Source organism: Oculina patagonica, chromosome 11, assembly GCF_052425735.1.
Source record: "Oculina patagonica isolate OP01 chromosome 11, crgOcupat, whole genome shotgun sequence".
Classification (NCBI taxonomy): domain Eukaryota; kingdom Metazoa; phylum Cnidaria; class Anthozoa; order Scleractinia; family Oculinidae; genus Oculina; species Oculina patagonica.
This window is the reverse complement of record NC_135768.1, coordinates 3648520-3671693: the sequence shown is the minus strand read 5'-3', so window position 1 is coordinate 3671693 and position 23174 is coordinate 3648520. Positions and strand designations below refer to the sequence as shown.

Here is a 23174-nt window from a genome sequence, read left to right as displayed (position 1 = left end):
CAATTACGGCAGTTTCGAACCCATGAAGCGAAACGCTTCCTGTTTAGCTTCATTGATAAGTCAGCTCTGGTCCGTAACGACTTGATTTCACCTTTATCCAGCGGCAGAGACCTAAAAGTTTGTTCCCGTTCCGTAACCCTTCCAAATGGCTTTAGGACAAACACTACAGCTTATGAAGTTAGCTTTCTGCGTCGCAGCATTACAAGTAGCTGTGAAGGGTAAGTACGAAGGGAGCTCTATCATTGTTAGGTAGATAAAAGAATTAAGTTTCAGTTTCCAGATTATCATAATGTATCTTTTATATTCTGTTCGCAAATATTATTTGAGCTAACTCGTCTAGCTCTGAACGAATTCTAGACACTTCGAACAAGAAGAAGACAAAGGGATGTTTGGTCAACTGAGTGATCACTGAAATACCCAGTCTGCAGTGACCAAGCAACGAGTGACTAAGAATAACGAAAGCTTCGGCGCGGTTCAAACTTCGTCTTTGAAACAACCGCTTATTCAGATGGGATAGCTCATTTCCTAGGATCAATTCAAACTGATTACTTGATTTTGGTTTGAAAGATTTCAAGCCCCTGAGTCTTATGATTTAGGCCATCCATTTAAATAGGATAATCCTCGGGCTAGGATGACCTAGGATCATCTTAGCACTAGGATCATCCGAGTCATCTGAGCACGAGACTTTTCCAGCTTTCAGTAAACATGCGCTAGGATGATCCCAGCGTTAGGCTGATTCTAGCACAAGGATCCATCTTTTTTACATGTAAAGAGTATGATCCTATTAAATGCTAGGATCATCCTCTTTCCATGTAAATACAGTGAGTTAACTCGGTACACCAGACCAGATAAGGTCTAAGGGCTTGAAATGTGTAATCCGTGAATTCAATTCTTTTAAATTTCGCTTCTGTTTGGTTTTATCCATGCCGTAAGGTTCAGTCTGCCTTCATTTCTTACGGTTTTCAAGGTCTTGCAAATGATTTAGTCTATGACGTCATAAACTCGGAAACTCCTTACCTAGAGTTCGCTAGCTTAATATCATCAAAAACGCAATATATTTTTAAGTATTTAAAATATTTTTTTGTTTAGGAACTTAAGAATAGCGTTGGAAATGACAAAATGTATTTATTGTATTTTATGTCTCACATTTAATTTAACTACTATTTTTAAACAGAGTACGTGGAGTATTTGTATCATGTATGCGTGTAAGCTGTATTTTAACATTACAGCTACAATCAACTTTCTCTTAACGGAGACCTCTATAAGACGGACACCTCCATAAGACAGACACCTCCATAAGACATACACCTCTACAATACAGACACCTCTATAAGACAGACACCTCTATAAGAGGGACACCCCTATAAGACAGACACCTCTATAAGACATACACCTCTATAAGACAGACACCTCTATAAGACATACACCTCTATAAGACATACACCTCTATAAGACAGACACCTCTATAAGAGGGACACCTCTATAAGACATACACCTCTATAAGACAGACACCTCTATAAGAGGGACACCCCTATAAGACAGACACCTCTATAAGACATGCACCTCTATAAGACATTCACCTCTATAAGACAGACACCTCTATAAGAGGGACACCTCTATAAGACAGACACCTCTATAAGAGGGACACCTCTATAAGACAGACACCTCTATAAGAGGGACACCTCTATAAGACATGCACCTCTATAAGACATTCACCTCTATAAGACATACACCTCTATAAGACAGACACCTCTATAAGACATACACCTCTATAAGACAGACACCTCTATAAGAGGGACACCTCTATAAGACATACACCTCTATAAGACATGCACCTCTATAAGACATTCACCTCTATAAGACAGACACCTCTATAAGAGGAAAACCCCTATAAGACAGACACCTCTATAAGACATACACCTCTATAAGACAGACACCTCTATATAAGACATACACCTCTATAAGACAGACACCTCTATATAAGACAGACACCTCTATAAGAGGGAAACCCCTATAAGACAGACACCTCTATAAGACATACACCTCTATAAGACAGACACCTCTAGATAAGACAGACACCTCTATAAGAGGGACACCCCTATAAGACAGACACTTGGTGTCCCAGCCGTTTTTCAGTCTTTTTACTATAACCAAACTCCCTACAAGACGGACACCTCTCTAAGACGGACAACGGACACTTAATAGAGGTAGAGACAACCTCTTTCCCTGGGCTTTTCCCTTGGTAATGGGAACGAGGTTGAGGTAGAGAATGCAATTAAAACTTTGATACAGGCCGCAAAGGGGCAGGGGTGAGTGTCCGTGTTAGCTCTTATTATAAAGAGTTTGCAATGAAACCAAATACGGGGAAATAAAATTTAGAGCTTCATGTCATTTGCATTTGAAAATATTTCCCGCATTAGCCTCCTTTGCGAGCAAGTTCCAGTCCAATACCGAGAATACGAATATGGTCGATTGAGTGAGTTACTGATGTCATAACTTAGTTAGAAGAAAGCGCCTAGTGCTAGGCTAAAGGCTCAAGACAGATGACTCAATCGACCGCCGGTCCACGTAGGGCGAAAGGCTCAAGCAGCCTACAAGTCTAGTCCCTGAAACCATACCCCTACCCTCTCCCCCCACCTCACACCTGAATATTTAGGGAGGGGTACTTGGGAGCGAAGGTATTAGATCACAATTGCCGCGTAAAACAGTAAAATATTTTGTGACGTTTAAACATCTTCAACATTAGAACTTAAATGGACTTTTCTTTCAGCTTCTCGACGTCTAGTTCGTGATGCGCATCCTTCTTTTACCTGTGGACCACAAGGAATTAAACACACAAACGCAAACGACACACTCGGTAAGTTATCGGATGCCATGCGGATTCCTTTATAGCAATTTATTGTATTTATGTCTCATATTTAATTTAACTACTATTTTTAATCAGAGTACGTGGAGTATTTGTAATATGTATGCGTGTAAGCAGTTTTTTTAGCATTACAGTTACAGTCAACTTTCTCTTGACGGACACCTCTTTAAGACGGACACCTCAATAAGACAGACACCTCTATAAGAGGGAAACCCCTATAAAACAGACACCCCTATAAGACAGACACTCGGTGTTGGTCCGAGCCGTTTTTCAGTCATTTTACTATAACCAAACATCCCTATAAGACGGACACATCTTTCCATATCCCGATTCACGCCCTTTCCTTAGTGGTTTCCGCCTCTATATACTATTTCTATTGCAAAATATTACGAAATGTTGGGAAAATTTCCCAATTCCCCCAGTTCCCGCCCCCATCGGGAATCCCGCTTCCCGCTCTCATGACTCCCAGGATTCCCCCCCCATCCCCCTCCACAAACCACAGACAGTCTTTGTGTCCTTGTATGTGAACGATAAGGGCTTTTAAATACCTTACTGTCTCGTTTTTTGTTGGTCGCTAAAGACAATAAATTAAAGAACTTTTAAAAGACTTTCTAGTGATTTCAAGTAATTTGGCTTTTTACCTTAAGTTTATTAGGTTAGTGCGCCGGACTCCAGATCGAGCGGTCTGGGTTCGAGGCCTGGTCGGGTCATTATGTTCTTGGGCAAGACACTTTACTCTCACAGTGCCTCTCTCCACCCAGTTGTATAAATGGGCAACATAATGCTGGGGGGTACCCTGCGATGGACTAGCATCCCATTCAGGGGGAGTAGAAATATTCCTAGCCGCTTAATGCTACTGAAACCGGGATAAGCTCCGGCAAGTATGGGCCACTTGGCTCTAGGCTTCCCTTTTTTTATAATCGTGGTGCATTGTTGATTTTTCTTCAGAACCGAAAGTGGATTTAACTTGTCCTAGTTTGCCAGTGAAGATGGATGGACGCACAGAAATTGTTTGTGAGGTGCTTTCTGGTACTTTTGCTAAAATAACCTGGTTCCATAACGGACAACCAATCAGCGACCAAATAAAAAGCCACGTGACGGTTGATTGGAAGACCTGCAATCAAACCCTCAAAATTAAGTTTGCTAAGACAAGTGATCGTGGAAAGTACACGTGCCAAGTGGCTAACACTGTGGGTACCGTCAACAAAACATGCGCTCTTGATGTCAAGGGTAAGTCGTCATTCATTGATGGTTGAAGGGACACTGTCACGAGCTTCACTTCAAAAATTTAAGAGCCTAAAGACGTATAGAAAATTACAAATAGTGGTCCTGTTTTTATACCTAATCGTACCTTTTTGGTACGCTTCGGCGGCATATCAGGCGAGTTTGGTCGAGCCATGGTTCGTATTTTGGCGAGACGCAGTCGAGCCAAAATACCCATGGTGAGACCAAACGAGCCTGATATGCCGCCGAAGCGTACCAAAAAGGTACTATTAGGTATTTACCGTACCCAAATTCAGCCAAAAATCCGGTGATATTATTCGATCTGTTGAAGCCATGCTTGCCAGACACGTAGTACAAAATGTGTTGACCTGCTTGTATTGATACTTTTTTGGTCTTCAACACTTTTATCAAGTCCTCTTCTTGCATTTTTTTACTCGTTTGTTTGGAGTTTCATTCCCTAAATTTTCAAAATCCAAATTTAGCGAAAAATTTGGAAACTCCGACTCCATTGTTTCAGTGTGACTGTTTCAGTACTCGTCGGCAAACATCGCGCAATTGGCGAGCGCGCTTAAGTTTAGTTTTGGCGGGAAAGTTTTTCTCATTTTACGACCGGTAAACACCAGATAATTAAAAATACTATTTTCTGTTTTATTGGTAAAACCTCTTTTCAATTCATCGTACAGAAACACTACTTTAATTCAAAGTGACCGTGATATGGTGGCATATCAGGTCAGTGACTTGATATCGTAGGATATCAGGACAGTAGATCACGCTTCTGATTGGCTACTTGCGAATTTGGGTATGGTAATGTTAAAAATTACTAGAGTAGTTTTCAATTGAGTGTAGTAAAACCAAAACCAAAGTAATTACTCTGGCCAATCACAAAGGACATAGACAATCCAGTGAACCAATCAAAACTCGAAGCAAATACATGTAGCTGGTACGAAGCGCGGGAAAACGTGCGCGAGTGAGTCACGATTGGTTTTGGTTTTAGTTCTGATTGGCTGAGAAAGTGGCGCGAGATTTTTAAACCAATCACCGATCGTAGTAATGCAAAACCAAAGCAAACGCAATTAACTTTCGACACTCAAGTAAAAACCGCTCTATGACAGTGTACTGAAGCTATAAACTATTGTTATTACTGTTAAGTTGTGATGAAATCAGGAACTTTTGATCTCAACTTGAAAAAGTCAGGCTAATTTTTTTTTAAGTTCTACCCTTGTGGCCTGGAAAAACAGCTAAAAAATTATAACGGCTCCTTTTTTCCTTCAACAACAATTCAATGTATGTCTTTATCTTGATGTACTAGGTGCATTTCATGTACGATCAAAACCACTTCGCCAATTTTAGTACTTTTTCCTGAAAAGCAGAAAAATCCCCGTGACACTGTCCCTTTAAATTAATGTGCTTGTGTTTTAGCACCAACTTTTAGTATAGGAAAAGGGACGACCTCGAACACAATTCGTGATAGTCCACGATTGCACGAGCCTTTTTATTGTAAATTCAACAAAAATACGAGCATATTTCCGTACTACGAATCATAAACATAAGTTTCTATAACTTCTCGGTTTCGCCTTCAGAATACTTCGGGTTTACCTCGAAAATCGTCTAAAGTCTTCGAACTAACTTCAAAAATGGTCATGTCTTCGGAAGACTTCGGGTCAACTTTAGAAATCTTCAGTAGACCTCGTGTCAACTTCGGATATATTCGAAAATACTTCGGGTCAACGTCGGAGAGAAGAGTACCAGGTACTCCTACGGAGTATAACTTGGGATTAATTGTACTGTCCTCGTCCAATCGGAATCATGTAATTTTGTTGAGTGTACTATTAGTTCATAAGTAAGATGATGTAAACTAGAAGTTGGTAGACGTTGGGTATTGAAAGGTATGGTAATCTGAATGGCGCATCATTTCCAATGCATGCCGCTTTCCATAGCATGAAGCAACGTGAGGGATTGTACACGCTGTTGACGTTTATGGCGATAGTTAGGGAGGAGGTGGTAAATCACATTGTTGTAGTTCAGCTTTGATATCGCAAGTGACAATGGTCTTGCGTGGGGAAAAAGGAAGCAAGTGTTTGAGCTTCCTGAGCATTGCTAAAGTAGCGTAGCATGATGAGGCGATTGCTTTCACATGCTGATGAAGGTGGGAACCAAGTAGCTTGGACGTGTTGATGCGCGCCAAGGTGTTTCCTTCAACTTGAACGCTTACACTTACATTATCCAGAGAGTGATAACGAGATAGCTGTGGGGTTGATATGAGCATTAGTTTCGTTTTCTTGGGGGTTTAGCACTAAGTTGGCATCAATGCTCAAGCTCATTGACATCTGTTTGCAGGGCAGCTAGGGTGTTTTCAAGGTTCTCCGGTCTGCAGTGCATGTAGAGTGTAGTGACGTCTGCATTTGAACATTTAGCTTTGATTCGCGTCTCCAGGTCCTCTACATACAAATTACGGTCTTTCGGACATTATGGCCGAACAAAAATAACAATAAATCAGTTTCATCGATATTTGATGTTTAACAGTTAGGTTGCTTGTTCATAGTTTCTTTCGACTTTGATTGTTGCGTCATTGTTGAGACTTCACCCCTCGCCAACATATCATTATCGGGAACCTTGAACTCGCAGTCTTATTACTAAATAATTATATAAAATTGATGGCTAAGGCTACATGTATGTTTACTAACTAAACCATCTTTGCTTCGCTACAGCCGATAGAACCAAGAACATTCACATTGAATATTTGAAGATGGCTGGGAATCGCCAAAAAGCTCTTCTTCAAGGAACTGTCGAGTTGAAATGCAACATGCTTCATGTAGAAGTCGCTGTTTGGCTGAGGAATGGTAAAAAAATCAGATTATGGGAGTGAACGTCATGTCCGGCGATCGCAACACACTCTTGGTAAACATGGAAAGATGTTTTACATTCGGATCATCAACGTGACCAAAAAAGACGAGGGATTGTACATGTGTCTAGGATATAAAAATGGAAGAAAGGCTAATAAGACATTCTATCTCAAGACAGGTTTGTTGGACAGTATTGACCCCAAAAACATATATCATTATCGTCATCATCATTATTATCATCATCATCATCATCATCATCATTACATCATCATCATTATCATCATAACCTATCATCATCATCATCACATACTCATTGTCACCAACACCATGCGTCACCACTGCCATAATTTTCAAGGATGTCTTATTATGTTTGCGTACAAAAATTATTTTGTGGCATTTTGTTAACCTTACCTTACTTTGTTTCACACTTTTAGTTTTAATGGCGTACCTGGAAATTAGCTTGCTAATTATTAAGTAATTAATTATTTACTAGACCCACATAAATAAATACTTTGAGTGAATTACCATTCTTTAAAAAGTAAACGTTTTCCGACAGGTGTCATTGAATCACTTCCTTTAAGGTGGGCAAATTTGTTATATATTTTGCAATCAAAAATACACCTAATGACAAACTTGTAAATCTTGCAACTAGAAACAACACGTATAAATTTCTTGCCCACAGAATATCAGTTCGCCTGCTAGGCAGTCCAGTTTATCTCCAACAAAAGAGTACAGATGGTACCCTTGCCTTAACTTCGAGTCACGGAATCCATATGATAACGTCTGTAATCTAACATTTGATTTTCTTCTTAGAGCCCTGTCCAAGAGGTTACTTTTGCCCCTATGATGGAAACACAGCTATCCCTTGCCCTACAGCTACCTATACCAGGGCACGTGTAAACAAGAGTGTTTCCGAAGAAATGAAAAAATGCTTTAAAAAAGGTAACCAATCATATTTACATTTGCATTATATCTATAAAACAATGGTTATAGAAGACGCGTGCTGATTGGATTGCTAGGTATTTTGCACACGGTTATGACGTCACGAAACATTTCTCGTCCTGCACACAAACTGTCGAGTTCTCAACTGTCGTGTTTGTATCAAGCCATGAAATCTACTCGCACGTGCGTTTACTGTCTGAAAAAGGATAACATGCTGACCAGATTGGGAAATAAATATACCCTTGCGATGTTTCCGTCGTCACTGGGTGGCGGGGAGGGGGGAGAGGGAAGGGGACAAACACGGCAAAAATTACAATACCGTATTTTCTCAAATAAACGCCCCCGGCGTTTATTTCAACTGGCTTCGTGCCCGGCGTTTATTTGAGCCAGCGTTTTCGGGGCTCGGCGTTTAACGGACTGCATTTTCCCTTCGGATTTTTTCACCGATCTTCGGACCAAGGGGTAGCTTGTCAGGCGGGACGATTTTCTCTTCGTTCTGCCCCGTGTCCCTGTGTTCCGGTGATTTTTCCCGTGCCTTTCGGATTGCTGTTGTTGCTCGGATTGTGCCGATTTTGACTTGCTGACCTCATGCCGGGACCTCGAACAAACGCCCCCGGCGTTTATTCCATTTGACCCGGCGTTTACGGGCCGCTCGGGGTCCGGCGTTTAATCGAAAAAATACGGTAAATGTATGAATTTGTACTGACCTTGAACCGACTGTAACAAAGTTCCAAATTGTCGTGTTGCCAAAAGTTATTTTTTTAGAAAGATTTCAGCTATGGAACAGTTGGAATAAATCATCTCTGGACTAAAATCTTAAACAGGCTATAACTGCTGCCAAAATATCAGCGAAAAAAATATCATATTGTATTTTGACATTTGTATATTCCAACTCAATACAGTAAGGCCATTACGACTAGTAAAACACTGTCTTGCTTACTCTTTGTAGGAGAGAGTGATACAATTCCAGCTGCAACTAGAAGCAGAGGATCCAGCTCCCGTAACCAAGATTTCATGCTAATATTCATGTACACACTTATGACTATACATGGATATCTGATGTGCATCCACTCATCGTTTTGCTAACGTGTTGCAGTTCGTACGATCTAATGTCAACTCAAAAAACATCTTACAAACTCAAAATATAAGTAGGAGCAATAATTGATGACTTAAAAAAAGTAATATAATATTTTGACTCTTTTAAATAATTATTAGAAGACCTTTTTCAAACTTATGGCAAAGTAATGCTCCGCTAAACTTCCGGCTTATATAATGGGTCAATCTCATATCTAATATTTTTCAAATTTGTCTACCAGTACGAAACGTGCTGCAGTTTTATACCACAGAGAAAAAAGAAGCTTAATTATGCTAGTTTTTGTAATTCCCACCCTCACATCCTTTTTCCAATGGTTTTCATCTAAGTGGCACCACTTGCCACGCAAACATGTTTTATTCCTCATTCAAACTTAAAACAGATTACTCCGCGCAAGCAAACGTTCAATGACAGTAACAGTAACTAAGGACAAATAATTATGAGGTACATAGCTTTTGAAAAATGACATGCTAGTTATGCAATGTTTTCGGCTGTCCACTTTGCATGTCTCTTTCAAATGTCATGCAAAACTCGCTGCATAAACAACTTTCCTCAGTTTTCCACACAACCTATGCGAGGTCCTGCAAGTCACTATATCTATACTATTTATTATCATTTATTTATTTATCTTTGCTGAGAAGCTCATTTTGTCCAGGGAAGTAATCATGTTAGTTTTACGTTTCCCCCAACAAATTTTGACTGTAAAATTATTAATGAAGTGTAATCAAACGTAATAAAATTAAACGAAATCAAGGACGTACGTATTCACAACATTTGCATATAGCCGTCGCATTTGCTCGTTAGAATTTATTGTTTTTTTAGCTCGAAAACAATAGAAAATTCTAACGAGAAAATGAAATGCGACGGCAATACGCGTATGTTGCAAATGAATACGCCCCAAATGTGACACGATTCAAACATAAAATATGATACATGCTAGTCCCATGTGTTCTAACTGATTTACAATAAAAACTCATGCTTGCTCCTCCCTTTGAAGCACTCCCTTAACTCTCGCCCATTAAGCAAACTGGCTCCCGGGATAGCAATGTAACAATGCCTTTAACTCCAGTTCCAAGATTGTTCCCAGTCCAGACTATTTATCATCTCTGCCCATATGGAATCTGAAATGAATGACTCACTGAAGGTGTTTGCGGAGTCCTACCGGCATTTATATGCAGGAAATAGTTACATTGCCTTAGACAACAATTTCGAAAAAAGGCAAACAAGCCGTCCTACGGACCTCATAATCCGGATCTCAAAAGGGTTAACGGATCTAGGGTTCCGGGACAGATAAACGGAGCTCATTTTTCCAGGTCCTGTGCTTTATATTGGACAACAAAAAGCGAACAATAAGGTCTCCCAGAGCGAAATGTCAGTTAGCAAAGCAAACGTTTAGTGCGCTCAGCTGAGCTCCAGGATACGTTTCTGCATAACGATGCAATACTTCACATGTTTGCAGATTATAACGAGGTACACTTTGTAAGAGCTACGCATGCATGCATGCATGCATGCACTGATTTAATGAATAATCTCTATCTTGAAAAAAGTTTGAGGTGACTTTAGCAGGGAGAATGATAATAAAAGAGTTCAGAGGAATCAAACCTGTCAAATTTATACCTTTATTGCGGGATTAACGGCAATACCCGGGAAACAATAACTCCCTGAAAGAGCTGCATTGCGTGTATCAGGTTACGTCGGTGGCTTTTACGTAAGCCAAAATCAAACGACTGCCCATCAATTTGTGTTTACTTCGCGGCTAGCTCTTACTATTACTCTAATGGATATGTCTTCATACAATCGTCTTGAAAGTAACACCGTACTTTGTGGAGGCCGCCTTGGTAAACACAGCATAGTTTTAAAGCCATAACATTAGCTTGAAGTAATCTGTTTTTATGAAAGACACTTCTACATCACGAACGCAAAACACCGCAGATTACCCAGCTTTCGTTGAGATTAAAGTGAATCACGTTTACGCGGGCAGAGACTAGGGGCATGGATTATAAGTACATTACGTCTAAGTCCACACGCTCATCTGCTAGTAATGAAAGCTTGTCAAAAGTTGTACTAAGTGTAAATATACATTAAGTAAATCACATTCTTCAGGCTTTTGAAACTGCTCAACAAAAGCCCGTTTATTCCAATAATGCAGTAAACAACATATTTTGTACCCAAATTTTCTCACAAAGCATCATGAAGCCTCAAAAGAACCTCACCATGACAAATATAGCAGCTAAACCTAACCTGAACTTCTCGATCGAAAATATTCTCAAGGAAGAAAGACCTGTGAAGACGTCACTTCCTTCCAAACGTGTTGCCAATGGGGACGCAGAAGCTTTTCACGAAGAAACGCCTCTGCCTGAGAGATCGATGACTACAAATCTTCCGTGGCTGGCGTACACACGTTATTCTCCCCCAAAAATCCCAAGTAAGTTTTGAAAACTCTAAGTTCTCTATGGAAGTCATTTCTTTGTTAAGACAGTAAAGCACGACTAGTCCCAATAACAACTGAAGGATTGTTTCTTTTAAATTTATGAAAAGAAAAGAAGATTCTCAAACAATGGTGGTGGGAAAATAAAATACTAAGCTAAATAACACACCAAAAATTTAGGATGGGCCTTTCCATAGCCGCCTTAGAACACTGCTTTTGAAACGATTGTTTTAATCGTGCATAAGCGCAAACGGGAAGTTCGGATTAATAGAACCAAAGTCTTCGTCCCAGTTAGAACAACGTGGGAAAACTAGCTTAGAAATGAAGGGCAGGCAGACGCTAAGTGTAAATCAAGAAAGCTCTAAGATATACTAGAGCTAAAAAGGTAGAAGGTTAAGGAAATTTTTGCAATTTTATCACAGGGTCAAGAAATCGTAAAACTGTCAACAGACGGAAGGTAAGTGGCAGCCCCAGAGTCCCATTCTCAACAGAGCAGCTCCTGGAGTTAGAGAAAAGCTATGAGGACACTCACTACGTCACCGCAGCAAAAGTATCGCAGCTTTCCACGATGCTAAAGCTTCCAGGAAACCGCATAAAGATTTGGTTCCAAAATCGCCGTGCACGGGAAAAGAAGAGGTTCAACAAGGTGACCAGTTATCATGGCCAACAAACTACAAATGAGACAAGTGTTGAGACAAAGGTCCGGGACAGGCCTCAAGAGCAAATGAACCAAAATATACCCTGCCCATCACGTTTTAACTGTGCAAGTTGCGAGAGAACTCAACACAGTTTCTCACCACGTTTTGCTCTAGAGTTACAATATAGTAGTTGTTTAAACAGAAATGGATGGCAGGGTATATCAAACGTGCCACGGGTCCATATCTCAAGTTACTTCGACTGTGGTCTGTTGAAAGGAATGAGATATTATATGTAGTCAACGGTGTGTAATCGTCCGAGTGCCAAAAACTGAACTTATTTTTGTGTGAAAGAGCGTTAGAAAACATAACACTGCGTTCAGTTGACAATTGTTTCAATAAAGTATGATAGTGTGGTTTAATTAATTTCTGTCTCCAATTCTGTCTATGGAAAGTTTCAAAAGGAACGCTTTGAAAAATAAATATATGTATAGTTTAAGTGTTGACGTGCTCTGTCTTTCGTTTAATAGAAGGACGAATTATGGCGGAAGAGCAAAGTATTGAGGTCATTGAGCGTTTTGGCCCCCCCCCCCCCCACCACATCACTCTTCTTTCTTTGGGCTGTGGGGGGGGTGGTGGGCAGTTCCGGACTATTGATCCGCGTTTTGTTTAAGAATCTTAAAGAACTTGAAATGTATGGTTGAAATGAGGTTGGTTTTCTTTTAAGAGTATCTTTGAACGAAAATGGCACAAAGAAATTCAACGAGTCTCTCATTTGATACGCGTGCGCAGTAAGTAACGTGGCCAGACTATGGTCACGAGATTGAGTAAAGAGTTGCTTCAGCTAGAATCGTTTTTATTTTTTATCTCGCCTTGAGTAGCTACTTGGTTACTCGACCTCAAAAATCGTGCCTTCAAAGAAAAAAATATACAAGAACAACAGTACAATCCTAGGCAGCTGCTCCAGCGACCAGCAGTTTATTCAGTCTGCAAAACTGAATCACTTTATTCTTAAAATTAATTTCAAAGTTAATGAAGAGCTTAGGCTGTTCTTCTGCGGTTGTAACGACCCTGGATTCGTTTGCATTTCGGGACGTGGTCATTCGTGGGATTCAATACCGCTGTCGAGTCCATTCATACGAGGGAGTATGCATAGAGTGACAGCCTGTCTGTTAACTCCTGAGAAGATTAAATTATTACACGCGCGGTTATTACCAACCAGATAATGCACGGCAAACAAATATCGCCAAAGCGAAATTTTCAGAATACATTACGAGATCACTGACAATGTTATAAGCTAATACAAGTTTAGAAGGGAGCATTGAAGCACCGGAAATGTTTGATTGCTCATTTTATTGGAATAAGTACGTTGTGTGTGTATGCAGTATGTTTATGATGATCTTCGGTTTATCCTTTTCAGATAACTTCAAGATTCTTTGTTGTGCAAATGAAGTTTCTATGAAGAATGTTTCCGAGCCGACAATCAAACAGTCTGCTGAAAATGACTGCCCTTCGAACAACACAAATTACAATGCATACATCGTACATGATGTAGGTAGAGTTTCATCCCTGCTAGGACTTTGTGCTATCTAAATATTGCAATCGGTATAAGCCAATATACACCCATAAAATGACACTCCTACAACTTAAACTACAAAATGGACTTATCCAAGCCATACAAGAAAGCCAGACATACGGCGCTCAGTTAATCCGCTCTCAATCTCTTCAATACGAGACAACTTTAAGGAGGTATATTTCATACAGTATTCAGATTATGACTTCCAGATTGAATGTTTACTTTAAGGGCTTGGATTTGCGTAATTGAAATAGTTTTACTCAATCAATCTTTGTACAAGGTTTATACTGACTACACAAGAGCCGCCTTGTTAAATTTACTATCCTGGATTAACACATGAATCAAAGCTGCATGCACCCACGTACCTGTATTCATGCACGTGTGCTTAAAATTTTCTTTTGCTAGACTCCCTGGGGGAGTAGACAAAACGGGAAGGCTCCGCCCAAAAGGACTACCATTTAAAGGCTAAAGGTAACTAAAAGAAATTAACCATATCCAAGTGCAATAAAGCAGGCCTGATTTGAAGACGAGACAGTTTGACTTTGAGAACTTCTGAATGAATTCTTTTTATTGTATATATTTAATTATATATTGCCATTTTGGGAACTTTAAGAAAACTTGTGTTAGTGGATCTAGTCTTTTATCTTATCTTGTTATCTTATGTTATCTTTTCTTAATCTTCTCTCATCTTATTATTATATCGTTTCTTTCCTTGTGTCTTAACTTATCTGATCCTTCCTTACATATGTTTTCGCACCTTATATTATCTCAATATTAGACGAGAAGAGGTACCCATTAAAAAGCCAGTATGTAGCTTGATACGCTATTTTTTTTTTACACAACCGAAGAGTGCTGATAAACGGTCATGAGGCCCACACTTTCTCACTTATGTCCAGGATTGAACGCAGTATTGTTTAATAAGTACTTCATGTTTGACTGTGTTATTTGACATTTCCATTTACTTCATATTTGACAAATGTGGTGTGTTTTGGTGAATTTTTATTAATGGACACTTTGTGGCCTGTCATGGGAACGTGCATCTCATTGCGTTCTCCTGGACATATCTGCACTTTCTTAACCATGAGCATGGTTCGGGTAGGAGCCCCCCGCAAGTTCTCACAAGAATGGCTCGCTACTCGTAGAGAACAATAGAACAAACCACACAAACAATGCCCTTAGTCCCCAAAAAACAATAGCAACTGCTGCATTGAGGACCAGTGGAAGTAAAAACTTACGAGAGCTGCTACACTAGAAGTACTGCTACTTCCTTTGGATTGAGTGCCAGCAGGAATTAGTCCATTACAGGTTAGTCCCAGCATTTTTGCCAGGTTCCTCCAAAAGTACGCCTTTACCATTTATACACCAGAGTGGGCAGAAAAAGGCACTGTAAGAGGAAAGTGTCCTGCCCAAAAACACAACAGAATGACTCCAGCCAGGACAAGAGGCTTAAATACCCTGGGCCCGGTTGCATAAAAATACTTAAGATTACGGGCGTTTTCTGCAACGCTCTCTGCGTTCCGGTGAATGTTTCAGCGTTTTGGTTTTTTCAGTGCTCTTTAGTATATTTTCTCCCGATTTATCCTTTAAGCACAGGGGAAACCCTCATCCGGATGGCTGCAGAAAATCTCACGTTCTTATATTTTTATGCACCGGGCCCTGGCCCTTAACTCCAGTTTCTGTAGTATGAAGTGGCTAGGAGTATTGCTACTCTCCCTGGATGGGATGCTAGTCCATCGCAAGTTTCTCCCCAGCATTCAATCAAGTTGCCACAGCAACTTGTCAGTACCTATTTATACACCTGGAGGCTCTGTGAGAGTAAATTGTCTTGAACATGAACACAACAAAAGAATCCTGATCAGAGCTCGAACACGAAACCTGCGATTCAGAGACCACAGAACACACGCCTTCCGCGATATGCGGTTGTGGCAGAACAAAGGTTTTGGAATTAACATAAATCAGAATATCTACTGGAGTTCTATCCTCTCTTAAAAAACGAAATACAAGTTCCACTTTCTTCTTTGTGACTGTCAGTATAATAAAGACGAGTGAAAGCCAATGTCAGACTATGTGAAACGACCTATGTGAACATACATATCCCGACAACTGCCTGTACATTCTGCAGTGCCTATCTTATTGACTACAACGGACGTCAAACGTGCCTGTTTTGTGTGTCTGTTTAAATTATATCTACAAAAGTTATAATAACAGTACAGTTACAGTTCATCTTTGAGGTGACCCGGAGTTTTCGGCGGTCGCAGCTCGCGTTTTCTTTTCGCGTGCTCTCCGGTTCTGGAACCAAATCTTCACTCTGTGTTCAGTGACTCTCAGGGTGGATGACAGATCACGTACTTCTGATCCCGACAGGTACTGCGTCTGAAGAAATTTGGCTTCTAATGCAGCCAACTGTGAAGTGGAGAATGGGATTCTGGGATTCCTGTCTAATTTATGTCGGCGGGAGCCTTTCCGAGGTTTGGATCCTGTAAAAATAAAAATCGATTTATCGTCTTCACTTGAAGAATGCAACAACAAAAAATTAATGATGTTACCACCCGACCAAGCATTTCCATGGTTTACTGGCGCAGTTAACCATGTGGAACACGAGAAGATCAAAACTGAAATAAAGGCGAGTTGTTTGCAAGCGCTCTGGGCGTTCTTCCAACTCTTCACTGTTTCGTTTTTCTGATTAACCTAAGAAATACATGGTTCAGTATTTCTTTACTGACGAAACGCCACTTTCTGTCGTGATGTGGCTGCGATAAAATAGGCAATAGCTCTTGACCAATCATAATAAACACTAGGAACCAATAGGAAAATTGCTCACCAAAACGTCTGCTATAGTGTAAGAAAAAAAACCCATTGTAACACAATAAAGAGCAGAACTAAAAGTTTAGTGCTTGGCGTGTTCTGTCGTTGTAGTAAGAGACACAAAAGCCAGCTAGTCTTCTGAATGCTCTCGTGTCTAAACATAGGACTGAAGGCTGTGGGGAGCCTGCGTTGCAGGCGAGCTATAAAACCCCGGTACGTAAGAGGATTTTGTGACACGCCGGCTGCAATGCAGGCTATGGGATTGTAGCGTGAACGCAGACTTAGATGGACTGTATCTTAGCGACTGCGGTCCCAACTGGCAATTCAATGCACCCCAATGCAAATCAAGAAACACCACCCTAAGAAACGTTTTCCTTTATATACATATATATAAGATACAACAATCAAATGAAATTTCTTCTTTCCCCGACGCACACACCAATAATCAAATCATCGCATGACGAACCACCTGAAACACGTGTCCTTACTCTTTACAGCAAAGAGAGACTGTAACAAAACAAACGATCTTATTTCATTGTTTTCACGTGTAAAGGGAAGGGCAGACAGATGGGCAGGCCGCAACAGCGTTGGTTTGTCCAATGCAGATCAAACGGCGGTCTGAGATAAACAATTTACGCCAGATTGACGTTTTCTTTGTGGAGAAGAATAGAAAATCAAAACGGTAGTAAGTTAAAGCATAAACTGTTTTGGCTCTTGGGTCCACTGCTACTGACATTTCCTTAGACTGTCAAACGTTTGAATTGGAGGGCGCATTCAACACGTATTCAACGAAATCATTTTAAATGAAAACTGTTGCTTTGAAACAACTTGGTGATAATAAAAAGTAATAATAGAGATTAAGGTCTTAAAGTCGTTTGAAAAGGGTATTGTTTCGAGATAGGAAATCATTAACTTATACTAAGAGTGCACAGAAAAAAATTAACTCAATCGTTTTAAAGACAAAGAGCCACTTCACTGTAAGAAAGTAATAACTTCAATAGATTACATGAACACGACTTTATATTTCTTGCAAAATCCGTAAATGAAAACTAGAAGAAATCGATTATAATTTGTGGAAAATTCAAACTTAACCGTCCCTTTAAATTGTCCTAACTATATACTAGCATATATAAACCGCCTTTAAGTTTTATTAAAATCGGGTTGGATTATTCCATTGAAAACGTAAGCTTATTTTTGTGTTGTTTGATTTATTTTAAAAGTAAAGTGAAGGCATAAGGGCCTTTCCTTTCAACTGAATGAGATCTCTTTCAGAGTTTTTCGTTTGACGGTAAATAGAGAACTAGCTAGATCATATGCCCAAGAAAAACACAAGCATCCCCGCTTCAAGTGCAAAGACAGGGCCCTCTAAACGAGGAAAATCTTCCCTTGAACAACACAAAGAATAGTTGTTTTTTTCTTAAGGAAGCATTTTGGCAGCCAAAAATTGCGACTGAGTGATTTGCTTGTTCTGATAAAATAACGAAAGTCTTTTAAAAAACTACTTCGGGAACACCTTGACAAGAAGTATAAGAGATTTCCAAAAGACGGACTACACCCTACACGTTACTATCACGAACCGTAAAGATAAAATTGTTTACAGTTTTAAAGGTTTCCCGTTGTTTATTGCTGGAAAATTTTGCTGCTTAATTTGCGGTTTTTGGTGCAAACAGAGGCTTAGTCACACCTCGGACAAAGTCCATTAAAAATCTGAAAAAGACCTTTACCGAAGTTCTAACAATAACGAATAAAAGCACTCGTAAAAGGATGGCTTTAAGGCCCTTAGTCTTATTTGAAAATCCCAGGTAACAAAGATGTCGTTTGGAAAGGATGAAACGCCTCCCACACGTAATCTGCGATTAGAAATTTTGAGGTCCCGGTTCATTGTTTAGGAAGATTACTGGAACTGAAAGAAACGAAACCTGTTATTGTATCCACGTGGACTGATAGCACAGTTGGCCAAGTTGGCCAACAGAGAGGAAAGATAAAGCCATTTTCAAAAAAATACAGGTATGTTAAGAACAAAAGGTATTTTTTGGAGAAATCTTTACAGCAAGTTGCTGCTAAATAGCAACACCAATCATCAAATCTTTGTGACACGCTTCTTTCAAACACGGATGTAAGTAACACGTAGGCGTAAAATAAATCCAAACAACAAAAGACATGTAGCTAGACTAAAAAGACTAAAAAGAAAAACAAGATAATCTACACATGAGAACGAAGACTCTTTTACTTACTTGGGATTTTTGGTGGGCAGTACCGCGTGTAGGCGAGCCATGGCAGGCGCGTGAAGAGAGTCTCTATCGATTGCTTTTTGGCCTTCTCTTTTCGGGAACTTTCACATTTCTGGGTGTGCAATCTCCTTTGCTTGACTCGTGGCCCAAATGTTCCTTCGCTCAAGATATTTTCTATCGAGAACGACAGGTAGGGTTTAGATGTTGAGGGCGGTTGAAAAGCGTTGTCATCTGCAGAATCTCTGATCCTCTCCGCCATGTTCTCCTGCAGTGTTATTTTACAGGTAATCCCTTTCAGCTGGTCAAGTTGAGTCCTCGACTAGTCCTGGAGAAGTACTAGCTAATTCTTTGCAGACAGAGCTGTACAGAGTGCAGGGCTGTTTACCGATGCATTCTTTAGTGGTAGTTTTAATTCAGATTCTATTATGGAGACGTTGATCGCATCAATGACGTGCCCTGTCAGGTTTATACGTGCTCGTGACAAATCCCTCATCTTAGCGAATAGTTCACTTGTCAACTGCTTGTGAATATATCATTTTAATCCGGGATTACAGTAATCAAACCTTTTATCGTCTGTTTTAAAACTTCATCGAAAACAATCTCGAACACATCCGCAGAGTTAGTGTACAGGATTCACCGAGTTATTTCCCTTGCCGAAATCAAATTATACCGCGGCCAACCCTTATGGACTTCATGTGATTTAGTTGTAGTTTGTTTGCTGATGGCGCGTCGGTATCGAAACATCTGATTTATTAACCGCGATAAGAGTATTATGTATAGCACTCCAGCCTGTCAATACTTAATTATCACCCGAAGAATATGAACGCAAATCATAGAAAATGTCGACTTATTTTCACTTTCAAAAGAAAAATATCTTTGTTTAGGGATTAACCCGAGTGAAAGAGGAAGAACACAAATCGTATTTTTAAAGGAAGCAACTGCGTTGAAACCAAAAGAGGAACTTTTTTCTGAGAATGGTTTAATGAAATGCGAAAGATTATATAGGTTCTAAACGGAAATTACAAATCTCTGAATACCCACTCAAAAGTGAATTGTAGTATTGAACAATGTCCTTCAGAGGCTTCCAATGGCCCTCCAACGCAATCGATTATAGCGCAATTCTTAAGCTTTAATTGATAACAACAACTTCGAGATAATTAATTACTGTAATGACGGATGGAAATGCTATATGAAGGCTTATTACTAAGGTAGGAAATTCGATTTTAGCGGTAAAAAGATAATAAATTCATTCCTTGGATGTGTGGTCAAACAAATCAAAATACGAACAGTAGCCTTCTTGAGCTAAATAAACAATAAGCGAAGTTTTAGATTTGACTTGTGTGCCTTGTGAAGGGATGAATAATTGATTGGCTCGGAGTGACAACAGAGTTAAAAAGACACGTTGCTTGTGTGAACATTTTCTCTTAGTCTCTTGACAACAGCTTCAGTTCCTCTGGTATCCTTACACAAAAAACTTTCAAAAGCTGTCGTATCTGTTTGGGTCTTGCTATATTTTTTAAAAAACGAAAACAGAAAAACATGTGTTGGATTGACATCGCTAAGATGTGTAGCAACTGAAGTGCTTGGTAACAAAACCTCCGATTTAAGAGAAATCAATGGCCACTTGTGATAAGCTTAAAACAAAGAAGACTGTCAGATGTTTAAAGAGAACTCCTTTTTATTTTCGAAATTTAGAGCATACAATGAACGGAGGATACTGGATAGAATCTGCTTCACTATAGTGTATCGACAGTTTTTCGCTTCGGCAAATAGTGATTCTACAGCAACTGCAAATTATTGACGGCAATTGCTTCCTAAGGCCTATTCCAATTAATTTAATTAGTAGGGATTTTAATTTCCTTCAGTCAATACACGACGATCTATGTCTAAAGTCTAGAAATCAAATCTCTAGAAAACGTAGATCTTAAATACGACTTGTTAGCTGATCATGAGTAATCATAAAAGCTATTGATCAGTATTTTAGTGTGGTTCTGTTTGTCAATCAATACTTTTGCAAATGAAATTTTGGTCGTTTTTTTTTTCTAATTTTCAATCTTGCCACTTTTGGGAATGAATGGGTTACACTCGTCGATCAGCGAAACAGAAACTTGCCCACGAATGATGTTCTTTGCTAATACCTGTTTCCAGTAGTTTCTTAGTCATTTCAAGGAGGAATGTTTTGTGTGTTTGACACAATTGGCAGTACCCTGATTAGTGTAAGCCGCAAGCTGTACAAAAAAAACTAATGCCGCGCAAATTTGTGTTGTACAAGTGTTGCTTTTGTTTTGGGTACTTGAGTGAATAAACAGGTTATTTCCGGTTTTTGTGTGCGAACACTACAAGTGAGTGCGCACTTGGAACAACAAATTCCTTCATCATCATTTAATCCAAATGAGCAACAAAAGTGAAGCATTAATCTGAGTTAATCTTAATCTGCGTCATTCGGATTTTTCAAAGAATACAGGCGAACTTCTGGTACAAAGTTCATAGTTTTCACCAAGCAACTCCATAGCCAAATCTATTTCAAACAGAAGAATACGTAATAGATTTAGCGTCACAAAGTTGATTAGCTTTAGCAATAGATTTCTACATGCAATTACCTGAAAAACCGACCGCATTTAGAGACGAAAATCTGCAAATTGAATGGTAAATAACACCAAGTTTATAAAGAGTGGATTATTGTTCAACATTTAGCGATATTCGGCCGGCAAAAGGAATATACATTAAAGGACACCTGTGTTAAACTTATGAAAACTAGGAGCAAGATTCCTTGTTCACACATTAATTGATCGGCACCTGAGCTATAAAGCGATTATTTAATGTTTTCCGGAATCAGTTATTAGGTAATTTAGGTGATTAAAAGCAGCCCTTTTGTGTGCTTTTCAGATAAGCAAAATATTTATTACTAGTATGAGTCGGGCCACTTTGCAGCAAATCGATCCGAAGCCCGCAATTGTGGAATTGCACACATTTTAGGCATCCTACTGATGAACGGTTTCGGCAATTAGATATTTACAGGGGCGACTTGTCTTCATGGTCTCTCCCCTCAGAATGCTAAAGGTTTCGCAAATCGGTTAAGCTTTGTCGGTAAGCGTGGAGAAACCTGTTGTTATCACATTATGAGCTATTTTTCGAAATAAATTATAAGTCGCATTTCGCTTATTTTTATAGTCAAAATCAAATGAAATCTTAAAAACTAGGAGACTCAGACAGAAAAGCACCATAGAGGTAGTTATAAACCAAAACTGAAACAGTGTTGGATTAATTTGGGAGATGTTGATCACGAGCTTGAAATTTGTAGGCTAAAGGGCCTGCATTGATTCAGTGCTGGACTACGGAGAATTATACCGTTACGCGTACAGGAGTACGAAGGCATTGGTATCGAGGATTTATCAACACATATGTAAGGAAAATCATAAAGTTTTATTATCCACTGGGCATAGTGCTTTCTTACCAAAAGAAATTCTAGAGTGTATGTCCTAAATAAATAATAATGGATAGATGTGTGGAGAGAAAGAACTCAGAAAAGATTCTGAGTTCACAGTGGGACTCGCCACGACCTTCCGTACACTAGTCGGACGCTCTAACCACTGAGCTACTGGAACTCTAATGGTGAGCAGTGGTCATTTGTGGGTGACACAACGACTGCATCGCGCAATCACATATGTCTGAACACACACATTTAACTGCATCACGCAGTCACGTAGTACTGTAAACGCAACGATAGAACAATAAGGCAGTATTAAAAAAGTAAAAGGCAAGGGGAAAGATGGAGGTTTTCCCCAAGAGTCACTAAGATATAAATAACCTCGAATAGTGAATATGTGATTTATGATTTCAAAATTATGCTTGATCAGTGCATTTCATAACAGTCAGTTTTAAAACTTAACGTTGCGAAAAGAACAAAAAGGTCAAAGAAACACCGCGGAGCACTTGAATAAACAGTTTTAACCCTTCCATTAGAACTGTAATTATTGCAATTAATCAAAAGTTTATCACAGCAATAATATATCATTAGCAGTGGCTAACTGCCAAATTGAAATTCTTCGTTATCTTGTCTTATGATAAATGGCTCAACATATAATCAATCTATTGCCCTCAAACGCCGACGATCGTACACTTTTTGACTGATTCCGCCATTGTTGAAGCTCATTTACTTACCTTGTTTCGCAGGTTCTTTAGGTGAAGACGAAGCTACAATGAAAAAGCACTTACGCTATTTTCTATTGTTTTCTCCTCGTGAACTGAGTACCCTATCGACATCAAGATTATTACCATAACAAAGAGTATTTTTAACTAATGCATCTTCTGTGTGGCAAGTACACTTTTTTGTACTAAACTGATTACTTTACTTTGCCTTGAGTACGAATCAAACACACGACTTCCGGAGCCTTAACAACCGCAGTCAGGGTAGAAAGTGACTGGATTTCTTACAAACGTAGCTCAGGCAAAACATTTCACATACAGAATCAAACCATAAATGAGGTCCTAACTTTCAAGGGTGTGGATCAAACCTTAGTGTGTGACCATT

The 23174-nt window shown here is 39.5% G+C and overlaps 2 protein-coding genes and 1 pseudogene across 3 annotated transcripts; 2 read left to right on the top strand and 1 right to left on the bottom strand.

Annotated features, from left to right (window-relative positions):
* On the top strand, positions 1-9957 carry LOC144629512 (fibroblast growth factor receptor 2-like; annotated as a pseudogene). The gene is made up of 6 exons (XR_013566388.1): positions 1-218; positions 2771-2857; positions 3815-4096; positions 6799-7111; positions 7747-7875; positions 8825-9957. The product of XR_013566388.1 is annotated as a fibroblast growth factor receptor 2-like (transcript).
* Positions 9958-10095: 138 nt separating this feature from the next.
* LOC144629513 (homeobox protein MSX-2-like) lies at positions 10096-12457 on the top strand. The gene is made up of 2 exons (XM_078487742.1): positions 10096-11393; positions 11819-12457. The coding sequence occupies exons 1-2, from the start codon at positions 11159-11161 to the stop codon at positions 12328-12330; spliced, it is 747 nt and encodes a 248-aa protein (XP_078343868.1). The 5' UTR covers positions 10096-11158; the 3' UTR covers positions 12331-12457.
* A 2804-nt stretch (positions 12458-15261) lies between these two features.
* On the bottom strand, positions 15262-19557 carry LOC144630625 (homeobox protein MSX-1-like). Its single transcript, XM_078489002.1, has 2 exons — positions 18647-19557; positions 15262-16084 (listed from the first exon to the last, which is right to left on the bottom strand). The coding sequence occupies exons 1-2, from the start codon at positions 18900-18902 to the stop codon at positions 15828-15830; spliced, it is 513 nt and encodes a 170-aa protein (XP_078345128.1). The 5' UTR covers positions 18903-19557; the 3' UTR covers positions 15262-15827.
* Between the last annotated feature and the right edge of the window lie 3617 nt (positions 19558-23174).

Coding starts and splice junctions, on each gene's coding strand:
- LOC144629513 (XM_078487742.1), top strand. CDS start 11,159: ATGAAGCCTCAAAAGAACCTCACCATGACAAATATAGCAGCTAAACCT. Junction 11,394..11,818: donor TTCTCCCCCAAAAATCCCAA/GTAAGTTTTGAA, acceptor ATTTTATCACAG/GGTCAAGAAATCGTAAAACT.
- LOC144630625 (XM_078489002.1), bottom strand. CDS start 18,902: ATGGCGGAGAGGATCAGAGATTCTGCAGATGACAACGCTTTTCAACCG. Junction 16,085..18,646: donor CTGCCCACCAAAAATCCCAA/GTAAGTAAAAGA, acceptor TTATTTTTACAG/GATCCAAACCTCGGAAAGGC.